Genomic DNA, 12834 nt, shown 5'->3' on the forward strand with positions numbered 1-12834 from the left:
AAAGTCAAACAGTCATGGAATGTTTTTTGCTCATATGGCAAGGAACATCACAATATGGAACATTCAGTTCAATAATACACTCTTGTGTACTCGTAATCACAGCATCGCACTGCTACCCGTTCATAATGAACCTTTTGATGACAGCGTATTTGTAGATGACGTATAAACCATATGGACCGGACCCTTGAGAGCGTTGTTTGTGAGCAGAAAGTCAAACAGTCATGGAATGTTTTTTGCTCATATGGCAAGGAACATCACAATATGGAACATTCAGTTCAATAATACACTCTTGTGTACTCGTAATCACAGCATCGCACTGCTACCCGTTCATAATGAACCTTTTGACGACAGCGTATTTGTAGATGACGTATAAACCATATAAACCTAACCTTTGAGAGCGTCGTTTGTGAGCAGAATGTCAAACAGTTATAGAATGTTTTTTGCTCATATGGCAAGGAACATCACAATATGGAACATTCAGTTCAATAATACACTCTTGTGTACTCGTAATCACAGCATCGCACTGCTACCTGTTGATAATGGGCACTTTGATCACAGCGTATTTGTAGACGACGTATAAATCATATGGGCCTGACCCTCGAGAGCGTTGTTTGTGATCAGAAAGCCAAACAGTTATGAAATGTTTTTTTTCATATGGCTGGGAACATCATTGTATGGAGTATCCAGTTCAATAATATAACACTATCGCGTACTCCCATTTAAATCGCTTTAAAAGGAAAATCACAGCATTGCACTGTTACCTGTTCATATTGCACACTTCGATCACAGCGTATTTGTAGATGACGTATAAACCATATGGACCTAACCTTTGAGAGCATTGTTTGTGAGCAGAAAGCCAAACAGTTATGAAATGTTTATTTTTCATATGGCTTGGAATATCATTGTATGGAGTCTCCAGTTCAATAAGATTACACTATCGCGTACTCGTAATCACAGCATCTCACTACTACCGTTCATAATGAACACTTTGATCACAGTGTATTTGTAGATGACGTATAAACCATATGGGCCTGACCCTTGAGAGCGTTGTTTGTGAGCAGAAAGTCAAACAGTTATAGAATGTTTTTTGCTCATATGGCAAGGAACATCACAATATGGAACATTCAGTTCAATAATACACTCTTGTGTACTCGTAATCACAGCATCGCACTGCTACCCGTTCATAATGAACCTTTTGATGACAGCGTATTTGTAGATGACGTATAAACCATATGGACCGGACCCTTGAGAGCGTTGTTTGTGAGCAGAATGTCAAACAGTTATAGAATGTTTTTTGCTCATATGGCAAGGAACATCACAATATGGAACATTCAGTTCAATAATACACTCTTGTGTACTCGTAATCACAGCATCGCACTGCTACCCGTTCAAAATGAACCTTTTGATGACAGCGTATTTGTAGATGACGTATAAACCATATGGACCTGGCCCTTGAGAGCGTTGTTTGTGAGCAGAAAGTCAAACAGTTGCGGATTTATTTCTCACATGGCTGGGAACATCATTGTATGAAGCACCCAGTTCAACAACATTACACTATCGCATACTCGTAATCACAGCATCGCACTGCTACCCGTTCATAATGGGCACTTTGAACTCAGCGTATTTGTAGACGACGTATTAATCATATGGGCCTCAATATATGGACACGGGAGTCATTGTTGGTTGTAAATTTTTAACAATAAATATAAATGTTCATTGGAAGCAGAGAGAGGGGAGGAAGTACACAGGTAGGAACTTTACCACGTCTTCTCTCTTTTACGTACTTTTTGCTTAATTTTTATACATATTTTTTTTTTTAGTATTTAGATATTTTACCCTCTTCTTCTGTATCTATACTAAATTAATGTGAAATCTGTAATGGGACTTACTTTTTTAAATACAGTAAAACCTCGTTTTTTCATTCCTCGATTTAACGCTTTCCCGCTTTTTACACCGAAATGTTCAGGACCTATTTATCTTCATACATTCTCATACAAATATTCCCCAATTAACATTTTTTAATCACCCCGGTTTTACGCTTAAAAATTTCGTAATTCATTTGATGTGTCAAAAATCCAAAATTATGTCATAATGATGGTGTCGCGGCCCTCGCGTCAAGGCGCGTGCCACGCGAATGAAGAAGTAAAACAGGTAAATAACTAATAAAGGATAAATTATTGTCTTAGCCTAAATTCAAAGCAGGTGCAGTGTAATTGACCTTTTTGTTTAAGTGTCTTCCTTTAGGGTTAGTCTGAGTTTTCATTTGAACAAAAACGTCACATTGACTTGTACAAATCATGATACGCAGTTGACAAACGTTTAGACACAATAAAGTTTTAATATCATTAACTTGCGATGTTTAAAACATAACAATACAAATATTTAAAGTCATAAAAAAATATTGTTTAAAAAGCCGCGATCTATATGACAGTTGTTTTAGTGATGCCATAGAAAAAAGTGATACCATATAAATAAAATTTCCCAACATTTGGGGGAAAAAATATTTTGTGCGATTCCATTTTCGTTTTTTTTTTTATTTATACGTAAAATAATTTTAACATGCTGTTTTTAAATCAAATTAAAAAAAAAAAACAGATTACATTATGTTGTAATAGTGAAATAATTGAAAATATGTAAAAAAATTAAAAAATATTGACAATTTCCACTCGTCACTCTTTTTACAATTTTTCTGGAAGTATACGTACACTATAGTGTAGCAAATCAATTTTATTTTTATGTAATTCCTATTTTTTCCATACATTTTTCATTTCTTCACTGTAGTGTTTTCCTCAGTTCTGTTTGCTCAGCCGCCGGAAAAGTCAAAAAATAAATACAATTATTTGCATGATTTTTATTTAATAAAAATATACAAATTACATTTAAATGTGTACATATTGGCAGATGGTAACAATCGATATAATAAAACGATGGCGGCCTCCGTGGTGTAGTGGTCAAGACGCTTGACTCACGCGCGGAAGGTTCCGGGTTCGATTCCCGGTGAGAACACAAAAAAAAAATTAATGTGATTTTTCTCAAGCCTGGTTGTTCTGTGATTTGATTCACCACAGTAATTGGGCCTCCTGGCCTGTTGTGGTGCAAAAAAATGAAATAAAATAAAGTATTTGTTTAAGTTGTCTTTGTGTTGAGGATCTAGTGATTATATTATTTGTATGTGGTGTATTGTGGGGTTTATGTCTTTCATTTGAGTACACACTTCAAGTTTCACACTCGCAAGTCCACAAATAAAACCTAAACTAAAAACTTCCGCGGGTTCTACCCAGCTCCACTATCCACTTTTTTTATAGCCTTTTTGAACATTTTCTTGTTACTAATTGTTTTAATAGATAGTGGAAGTAGGTTATAGAATTTTAATTGGATAATACGCAAAATCCCTTTATATGTACGTATACGGAAAATATCAGTAGCTCAATCACAAATAACTATCGACGTGCTAATAAGCGACAAGACAACAATTTCTCGTCGTGGTTGTTTATCGTATTCGCGATCACAATGCAACATCCGTGAACACCTAATACAAAATGTCAAAATATTTGTGTTTCGCGACGTATAATCCTGCTGCGCAATCACATATTTGAATTTTGCCGGTGTAAATGTGGAAAATATTCCAAAACGGCTATTTTTATTTATTTATTTATTATTTATCATTACATATTACAACAGAGATGAAGAACGTTTAAGAGAAGGTAATATAGAAGTCTGAAAAATGACCTGTCAATGGCTGGTTTAAGTGGCCACTTTACACTGTGTAACGTTCACCATTCTGCCCATATTTGAGCATCTATATTCCTTCAATCCTTTCATCTGTTGATGTTTGTGAAGTTAAAGAGCTGAAACCTTTATTTATGCGGGTGAGATTCATCTAAATGAATTATTTCACCTACATACTAGACTAGGCAACGCCTGAAAATGTTTTTTTTAAAATTTCTATACTTCATGGACCAGGTGGATTTATCAACAATATTTTGAGTTTGTCCAAATTTTTGTAGACATCTGGATTCAACTCCCTGGGGAGCTGTTTAAATTAACATATTACAACAGAGATGAAGAATGTTTAAGAGAAGGTCAACCGTATCGCCTCCGCTTGACGACAGTCGTCACCGGAGTTCGCTGCGTCCGTTCTCTTACTACTTCATTCCTCACAAAGTCAAACCACTGCACATCCAAAATTCTTCTGAGACGCCTATTCTCAAAACTCGTTATTTTGCTGTTTTGGGCCCTGGTGAGGTGCCAGGATTCGCATCCGTAGAGGAGAACAGGTGTTATGCAGGCGTTAAATAGGCGACATTTGGTTTTCACTGAGTAAATATCCGATCTCCAGACAGCCTTCATACTGTTGAATGAAAGATACAAAACTTTTAAAAATCGTTTCCTGAGCCAATTGGTCTGCAAACATTTGGACATGCTCAAAACACTGTTGAATTAACTAACTGTTGAAGTGGACAGCGCGTTTGCCTGCCATGCGCGAGGTCTCGGGTTCGATTCCCGACATGGTTGATGTGAAACATTTATTTAATGAGGTGTTTTTACGCTTGAATATTTCATAATCACCGAAGCGTAAGACTGGTCATCTTACCTTCGTGTAACAAAAATGATCAAGGCACGCTGTGATTGGTGTACCGATGTATTGCCCTATGCACCATTGTAGCGGAAAAGGAATGAAGATGAAGAAGTATAAAAATTGGAAAATTGATGCCTAGTAGGCGAATCGGCTCAGCCGGATGAATCTCACCTGCGTGATGAAGGTTTCAGCTCCTTTACTCCACAAAAGTCGACAGACGGGAGAGTTGAGGAAATTTGGATGTTTAAACATGGGCAGAATGTGTGTGAAGTGGCCACTCAACCCAGTCAATGACAGGTCATAAGACCTACACTCTCACATTACTTTTTCAAAAATATTTTCCCTCTCTGTCGCAACAAATTTAGATCGGACACTTAAATCCTCAACGGCGGGCAAGCTATCGTCACTGCAGAAATCAATTTGAATCTTATCGACGCGATTAGACACTGAATATTGACACATTTCCCTACTGGCGACATCAACGGCCGCACAAGGAGAAAACCTGAATTTATATACCTGTAAGAAAAGCAATTCGAACCGTACTTTTGCACATTCATACAGATACCCCAGGGAGGAGGTCCAGCCTGTCTGCAAACATTTGGACATACTCAAAGCATTGTCCAATTTAATTTATGCCGTCCGAAAACGAGAGGTTTCAGCTCTGATAAAATAGTCTACTTAAACTATATTTTTCATTGTACTGTTTATGATTTCGCTCCCGACAGCCCCTCGACTAGTTTCGATACTCCGACCGGACGCCGGCTCAGTTCTGGTACAGCAACAGGTACGACAGCACCGGCGGCGGCTTCTCGCCCCCGCTGTTGATGATCTCCAGATCGTGCGATATGCTGCCCAGGGAGTACCGGCGCTTCTTCCCCGCGGCCGGCCTCCGGAAGGCGGCCGACGCGTCGCTCGTCGGCAGGTTCGGCGAGGCGGAGCTGCTCTTTGCGAAGTCCGGGACGGAGAGGTTCCCGAGGTCCGAACCGGAGACTCGGACGGAACTCGGACGTGTGTCTAAATTTTTATCGTAACCTCTTAAAAAAGCGACGTTTTTATCTGTCGTTTCTTTCTCGCTGTTTTTACTGTGCAATTTCTTAACTTCGCTCGCCGACAGTTTCAATTTCACCTTCCACTTGTTTCGGAGGGGGCTCATGATGCCGAGCTTTTTTCTCTTGGCGCTCGGCGCGCCCGCGCCGGCGCCGTCGTCGGTCGGCGAGTCCTCCAGACTGAAGCGGTACTCGCCGTCCGCCCGCTCCGCCGTGTCCCCCGCGGAGTTGTCGCCCGTCAGGTCGACGAAGGGGTCGGGGTCGGCGAGCACCTGGACGTCGGTCTCCGCCGCCGGGTCGTCGGGGGGCGGCGCGGCGGCGGGCGGGGATAAAAAAATGTCGCGCACGGACCGGCTGATCATCCGGCTGATGACGACTTTCGGCTGGATGTATTTGTCTCGCGCGATCTCCTCCACGGTGCTGCTGTAGTAGATGTTCCTGAATTTGATTCGAAGGATGGCTTTTTTGTTTTCCCAGAACTTCGCCAGCCGCCGGCTCGCGGCCTGAGCTTCCCTTTCGGACGAGCTCCGAATCGGCCGCGTCGGCTGCCTCGCTCGCGCCGTCAGCTGGTCGGGGTATAACGTTTTCATCGTTTACGACTGTTGCGATCTTTTTAGGGCCGCTTTTTCTTTTTTTTTTTATTTCTGCGTGCAATTTGCCCGGACTCGCTTTGAGCTTCTTGCGGCCGGGCGTTTTGACGACGTCTCCATTCGTAGTACTAGAGGCCTCGGTCGAGCGCGGTGACGCTCGAAGTAACTCGAGCATTTTCGCTAGCATCGTCGAGGCTGAGAACTTTGGAAGTCGGCTTTTCCTGCGTCGCAAGCTTGACGTTGTCCTTCTTGTTGGCCGACACTTCCCTGAGGACCCGCGCAGGGGCGGAGGGCTACTCCCGGGCGGAGCTCGATGCTCCCGTCCAGAGTGATGATGCCGATGGTTCCGTGATGCTCCGGAGCCTCCGACCGGTTGACCTTAGAGCTGGGTCTGCCCCTCTTGCGAGAGCCGACCTTGGTTTTGCCTCGCGGGCGGCACGACGACGGGCGAGCACGCCAATTTGACGGGTTTCTTCAATTTAGGCTTCGCATCGGCGGTTTCCCTGACTGCGGTTTTCAATTCATCGAAGGAGACTTTCTTCGCGGCGCCGGATACTTTGCTCGAGGGTCTTCTGATCTGCGGAGTTACGGATTTCATCTTTCGGACGTCTTGTTTCCGCGCAGTCGCGACCGGTTTCGCGCGCTTTTTGGCATCCGTCTTCGCGGAATCGCGGCCCTTGGGATTGGCCTCGGCGGGCGACGGGGCGAACACGATCTTCAGGTTGCACGGGGTGACCTTCTTGACGGGCAGGCCCCGGACCTGGTCCCCGACCGCGACGCTCTTGTCCGGGGCGGCCGGCGGCCTCTCGCCGTTGTCCATGGCGCGCCTCAGCATGTCCACGCAGCGCCAGGCGGAGTCGCTCGACACATCCAGACCGGCTTGATCTGAAATAAAAATTTACAGCAGCTTAAACAAGAATCATACTACGGGGCAGTGGCGAATGGTGACTTCATTTACGGGTAAGCTATAAAAAATATCATATATTTGTACTTACATTGGAGGTACATAATATAATGCAAGTAATATATACTATAAATTAATATTTTTCTGTGGTTCTGTGTGATACAACAACTCTCATCCATGAAATCAACTCAAACCACGTAACTTCGTGATGTATTATATTATAAAGATATATTATCCATTACTTATATACAGAACTCGTTAAAAAATAAATTTAAAATAGCACTACGAATTCAGTCAATATAGGAGTTGTTTTGGACTGTAAACTGACATACAACGCGCATATAGATAATACAGTCAATAAATCACTGAAATTACTCGGCTTCATTGACAGAATATCCTCTGATTTTACTCATGTCCGTACAATCAAAACTCTTTATTGCTCGACTGTTCGCCCTCTTCTAGAATATGCCTCCTAGAATAGTGGGCTGGTCTCCGTTCTATGTCAATCGCATAAATCACATTGAATCAGTCCAACATCGCTCGCTTCGAAAATAGCGTGGATGCTCGGACTAGAGAGAGATTATGCTGAAATAGAGTCAATGTTAAATATTTCCAGTCTACAAAAAACGTAGAACTAATATTGACTCCATATATATGTTCGGCGTACTAAATGGTATAATCGATGTTCCATCATTACTGGGACAAGTCAAATTCAATATTCCGACTCGTAGATTGAGAAACAATGAAGTACTGTTCATCGATCAGCATAGAACAAACTATGGCCTAAATTCCTCTCTCCCCGGGGAGCTGTTTATATTAACATAATACAACAGAGATGAAGAACATTTAAGAGAACATCAACAGATGAAAGAATTGAAGGAATATAGATGTTCAAATATAGGCAGAAAGGTGAATGTTACACAGTGTGTAAAGTGGCCACTTAAACCAGCCATTGACAGGTCGTCATAAGCCCTGTAGATGCCTATACTTCTATATTACCTTCTCTTAAATGTTCTTCATTCTGTTGTAATATGTGTAAATACTGTTTGTTTACCTAATAAAATAAATAAATAATTACCCGCACTCTCTAGTGCAGAGATATCTCAGAAACTTCTTTTGGATTTTCTCCATCATGAGAGAGTACTTCAGCTCATGTGGCCCCCGAATCATCGAGCCACTCTCGAGTCTACTTCGCACCGAGGAGTCGTACAGAGTTCTCAGTACGCGGGTATTTAAGAAAACCCTGGCAGCACGCAGAACAAATCCCAACATCTACGATGCATCAGCACCGATTGTCTCCGTGTTCATGAAATGTCGGGGTGCTCACGAATCTGACGCCCAGACGCTTGACATTCGATGTTCGTGTCGGATTCCGGTCGTTCATTTTGCAGCAAAAAAATAGGCCCTGATGAAGGACGTGACCGAGCACTTGGAGACATTAAACCTAAGTTTGTTTTGCCTTCCCCATTCAGATATATCCGCTCGGAGAAGACTAAAAAACGTCAGAAGTTGTCACCTTTAAAAATAGCTTTAAAATAACCTTTTTAACAACAACAACAACATACCATCACGCCGTTTCCCCGTTGGGGTAGGCAGAGAGAATGGACCGCCACACACGTCTATTCTGGCATACATTCCTATGTCCATACATCTTGTCATACATGGCCTTCGGTTCTGTCTGCTTTTGGCATGACCAGACTTAAGATTTTGTATATATATACCAGTGGCGAATGGTGATTTTATTTACAGGTAAGCTATAAAAAATAGCATATGTTTGTATCTACATAGAAGATACATAATATGAAATAAGTAATATTTACTTTAAATTAATATTTTTCTGTGGTTCTGTGTGAGACAGCAACTCTCATCCATGGAATCAACTCAAACGACATAACTTCGTGATATATTACAACAACAACAACAACAAACCATCACGCCGTTTCCCCGTAGGGGTAGGCAGAGAGGATAGAACGCCATAACACTCTATCTTGGCATACAGACCTCGCTTCCTCTACATTCATACATCTTCTCACGCACGCACGCCGATTATTCCTACTTTTTGACATGTCCATCTTCGAGTATTTGATGGACTCGATCGTGCCATGTCTTTCTCGGTCTTCCTCGTTTTCTGCATCCATCAACATTTGCATCGTAGATCCTTTTAGCCGTTCTTTCGCTGTCCATTCACTCTACATGTCCAAACCGACGCAGCGCCCCTTTCTTGATTCTGTCAATAATGCGTGTCTCAGCCTTACACACTTCACGGATCTCGACATTTGTGCACCTGTCATACATCATTTTACCACACATTCGCCTGAGGGATCGCATTTCGACAGCATTCAACCTACTTTCATCATTATTTTCCAATTCCATACTTCGCTCCTATACATTAGAGTTGGAACTAGAACTCCGTTGTGAACTGCTAGTTTAGCCTCCTGCAATAAACATTTGTTTGCCAAAGTAGATTTTAGTGCACCGTTCACCCTGTTCCCGGCACTCACCTTTTTAATTAAAATTTATTTCAACAGAGATGGAAAACATTTTTGAGAAGGAAATATGGGAAGTCTAGGCATTTACAGGGCTTACGACCTGTGATTGGCTGGTTCAAGTGGCCACTTTACACACTGTGTAACATTCACCATTCTGCCCATGTTTGAGGAATGTGGATATTCATGACAGGTTTCAGGGACAGGTTCAATGACAGGTCGTAAGCCCTGTAAATGCCTAGACTTCCATTTTCCCTTCTCGAAAATGCTTTCCCTCTGTGTTGAAATAAATTTAAATATGAATAACTCTCTAGGGAGGAAATCCAGCCAGTCTGCAAGCATTCGGACACACTCAAACATCGTTTAACCTTTTTAAAATTATTAATGTAAAATAGAGAACACAATGGACCCAGGTTAGAGCTTGCGGGACACCTGAAAAAGTAAAGAAACACTCGAATAGACTGTAGGAGACGTATTGGTTTCTATCTTGGAGATAGCCCGCCATTAAATTTTAACATACCAGTACCAGATTTAGTATCTCATTAGTTTCTATGAAGTCTCCTCGCTTCCGTCACTCTTCGAGTTCTCATTATGAGGGTATTTCAAAACCCTGGCAGCACTGTCTATCTATCTCAGTTGGTAAGGCAAAAGGTTACCGGCGCAGGTGTCTTGGGCCATCCGCAGGGCGGTCTTCCCCGAGGGCCGGTGGGGCAGAGCCACCACGCCGTAGGGGGCGCACTCCAGCAGCAGCTGCAGCTGCTCCGCCCAGCTGTGGCGGGCGCAGTGCATGATGGCCGTGTAGCCTGCGGACATCGGAGACGCGGATTAGGGACATTTCATTTATTTATTTTTTAGTTACATTGAGAACATTAGAGTATCCGATTCACTATCAGTACATTGCAAATAGACACATCAGATTTATTAAATAGTGATGCTGGTTAGCAACAATTTGGCGGCCATTTTATTTGTTTGACAGCAAACACATAATGGTTCAATCGGATGCTTTTGTTGCTGTGCTTGGCTTTGTTTGTAAATAACTTGGATATTTACGTTATAACAAATAAAAATCCAGTTTTTCAAAGAGCCAGTTTTCACAGGTAATTGATTCCGAATATTTTCCCAGGATTTACATTGATTTTTGGCATTTATATAACATATTTACTTCAGACTAAACTATAAATGATCGAATTGATTACCTATGAATATTCCATTTATCAAATTTAAAAATCTCTCAATTTTCGTCACCTTCGGAGTCCAGCTGGGCGCAGCGCCGGCTCGAGCAGCGCGGGGCGCGCGGCCGCCAGCAGCGGCAGGAAGGGCGCGGGGCGGCGCCGCGGGCGCGGGCGCCCCGCGGCGCGTCGCGCGCGGCAGCACGGCCAGCAGCAGCGGCGGGCGCCCGCGGCCGTCGCGCAGCTCGGCGTCGGCGCCCGCGTCCAGCAGCGCGCCCAGCACGTCCGCGCCGCAGCCGCGCAGCAGCGCCAGGTGCAGCGCCGTCTGCGACGGAAATGGGAGACTCTCAGGGGTGCACGGTGATATTGCACATGACAGACGAGCCAATGACAGGTCATAAGCCCAGCAAATGCCAAGACATCCATACTCCCTTCTCAAAATGTTGCAACAAATTTACATCTAAATAACTACCTAGAAAGGAAATCCAGCCTGTCTGCAGACATTTGGAGATGCTCAAAACGTGCTGTATGCCATTATTTATCATTTGTTAAAGTAAAAAATATGTTGTGTAGATTTGATTATCCACTCTTTTCACAATAGTGGCATTTTTTCAGCATCACTTTTCTATGGCTGGCTGCTTTCTACATATGTGGGGTTCACAGTCCACGATCGATAGCACACACATGCTAAATCATTTTACCTGAAAAAGAGCGATGACCGATTAAGCGAGTCAGCGTTTTCTATAAAATAAAATACAACATATTATTGGCAGCCTCCGTGGTGTAGTGGTCAAGACACTTGACGCATACACGAAGGTTCCGGGTTCGATTCCCGGTAAGAACACAAAAAATGCTATTTTTTTCAAGCCTGGTGTTCTGTGATGTAATTCACCACTGTAATGCTATTGCATAACGGCCTGTTGTAGTGCAAAAAAATAAAATTTAATTTAAGTATTGCACATAAAGACGGGAGCATCGTTCTGCAGTACATTAACATCGTCGCTGCCATGGAGATATGAACAACAAAGGAACCTGGCTTATTAAAAGACCACAGGCGTGGCAATGCCCAGTTCACATCTCAAAGAGCAACTCCTTATTGCCGTAAAACTTGCACGACATAATTAATTAATTAAATAGGTGCGAAGGTTTTCACATCGCTGTTATCAATATGTTTCTTTTTTGGGTGATAATGCGTGTGTTGGATTTGTTCTGATTGTTGCTGACGCTCGAAGCACGAGCGAAAGGACCACCCCTGACAAAGCTCGGAGAGCAACTGGCGTACTTTGGCAGTGGTGCAGGTGACATGGCTACTAGCCTGCGCGACACTTGAACTGTCTTTCTCACTGGTGAATATATCTATAGCATCGAGAGTGAGTGTAATGGTAGCCGAAACGTCGGAACAAATCCAACACACACAGTATCACATATGCAATAAGTACGCATTAAACAGACACCCCGCGTCTTCTGTCAATCTCTCACTGCGGTAGCAGCTCCGACTCTCAGCAACGCACATTTCTACACATATGATAATGTAGTTTCCGACTTGTGCCAGAAACCCGACGATGTGTTGATCGAGCGACTCACAATCCGTCGGGATGCGAGCGCTGGTCCACCGAGTGGCCCTGACGGCAGCAGAGCGTTGGCGCACTGCCTCACGGCCTCCACGTCCTGGAGGAGGACGGCCCGGTGAATGTCCCTGCAACACGCAAAGGAAATCAATATGGTGGAGACTGGTTTACGACCTGAATTATGGACAGAGAAGAATAAATTTTTTGGTAAGAAGCTTCTTGAAGAAAAATCTACGGTTTTAATTAGACAAGAGAGTGACAAACAAACCACAACGCCACACAGCTCTATCTTTGCATACAGGCCTCACTTCCTCTACATTCACACATCTTCTCATGCACGCGCGCCGACTATTCCCACTTTCACCTGCATTGTTGGATGCGCCATGTATTTCTTGGTCTTCCTCTATTTCTGCATCCATCAACATTCGCACTGCAAATATTTTAGCCGTTCTTTCGCCGTCCATTCGCTCTACACGTCCTGCCGACGCAGCA

General features: G+C 43.1%; 1 protein-coding gene across 1 annotated transcript; it reads right to left on the bottom strand.

Moving 5' to 3' along the window:
• Nucleotides 1-6594: 6594 nt before the first annotated feature.
• LOC148273685 (uncharacterized) lies at nt 6595-12470 on the bottom strand (the record flags this gene model as incomplete). Its single annotated transcript, XM_088238354.1, has 4 exons — nt 6595-7100; nt 10262-10408; nt 10851-11099; nt 12359-12470. Coding segments are annotated over 4 exons (1014 nt in total), but the record flags the coding sequence as incomplete, so codon positions are not given.
• Nucleotides 12471-12834: the final 364 nt, after the last annotated feature.

Source organism: Micrasema longulum, unplaced genomic scaffold, assembly GCF_059751315.1.
Source record: "Micrasema longulum isolate JH-2025_06_02 unplaced genomic scaffold, ASM5975131v1 h1tg001872l, whole genome shotgun sequence".
Classification (NCBI taxonomy): domain Eukaryota; kingdom Metazoa; phylum Arthropoda; class Insecta; order Trichoptera; family Brachycentridae; genus Micrasema; species Micrasema longulum.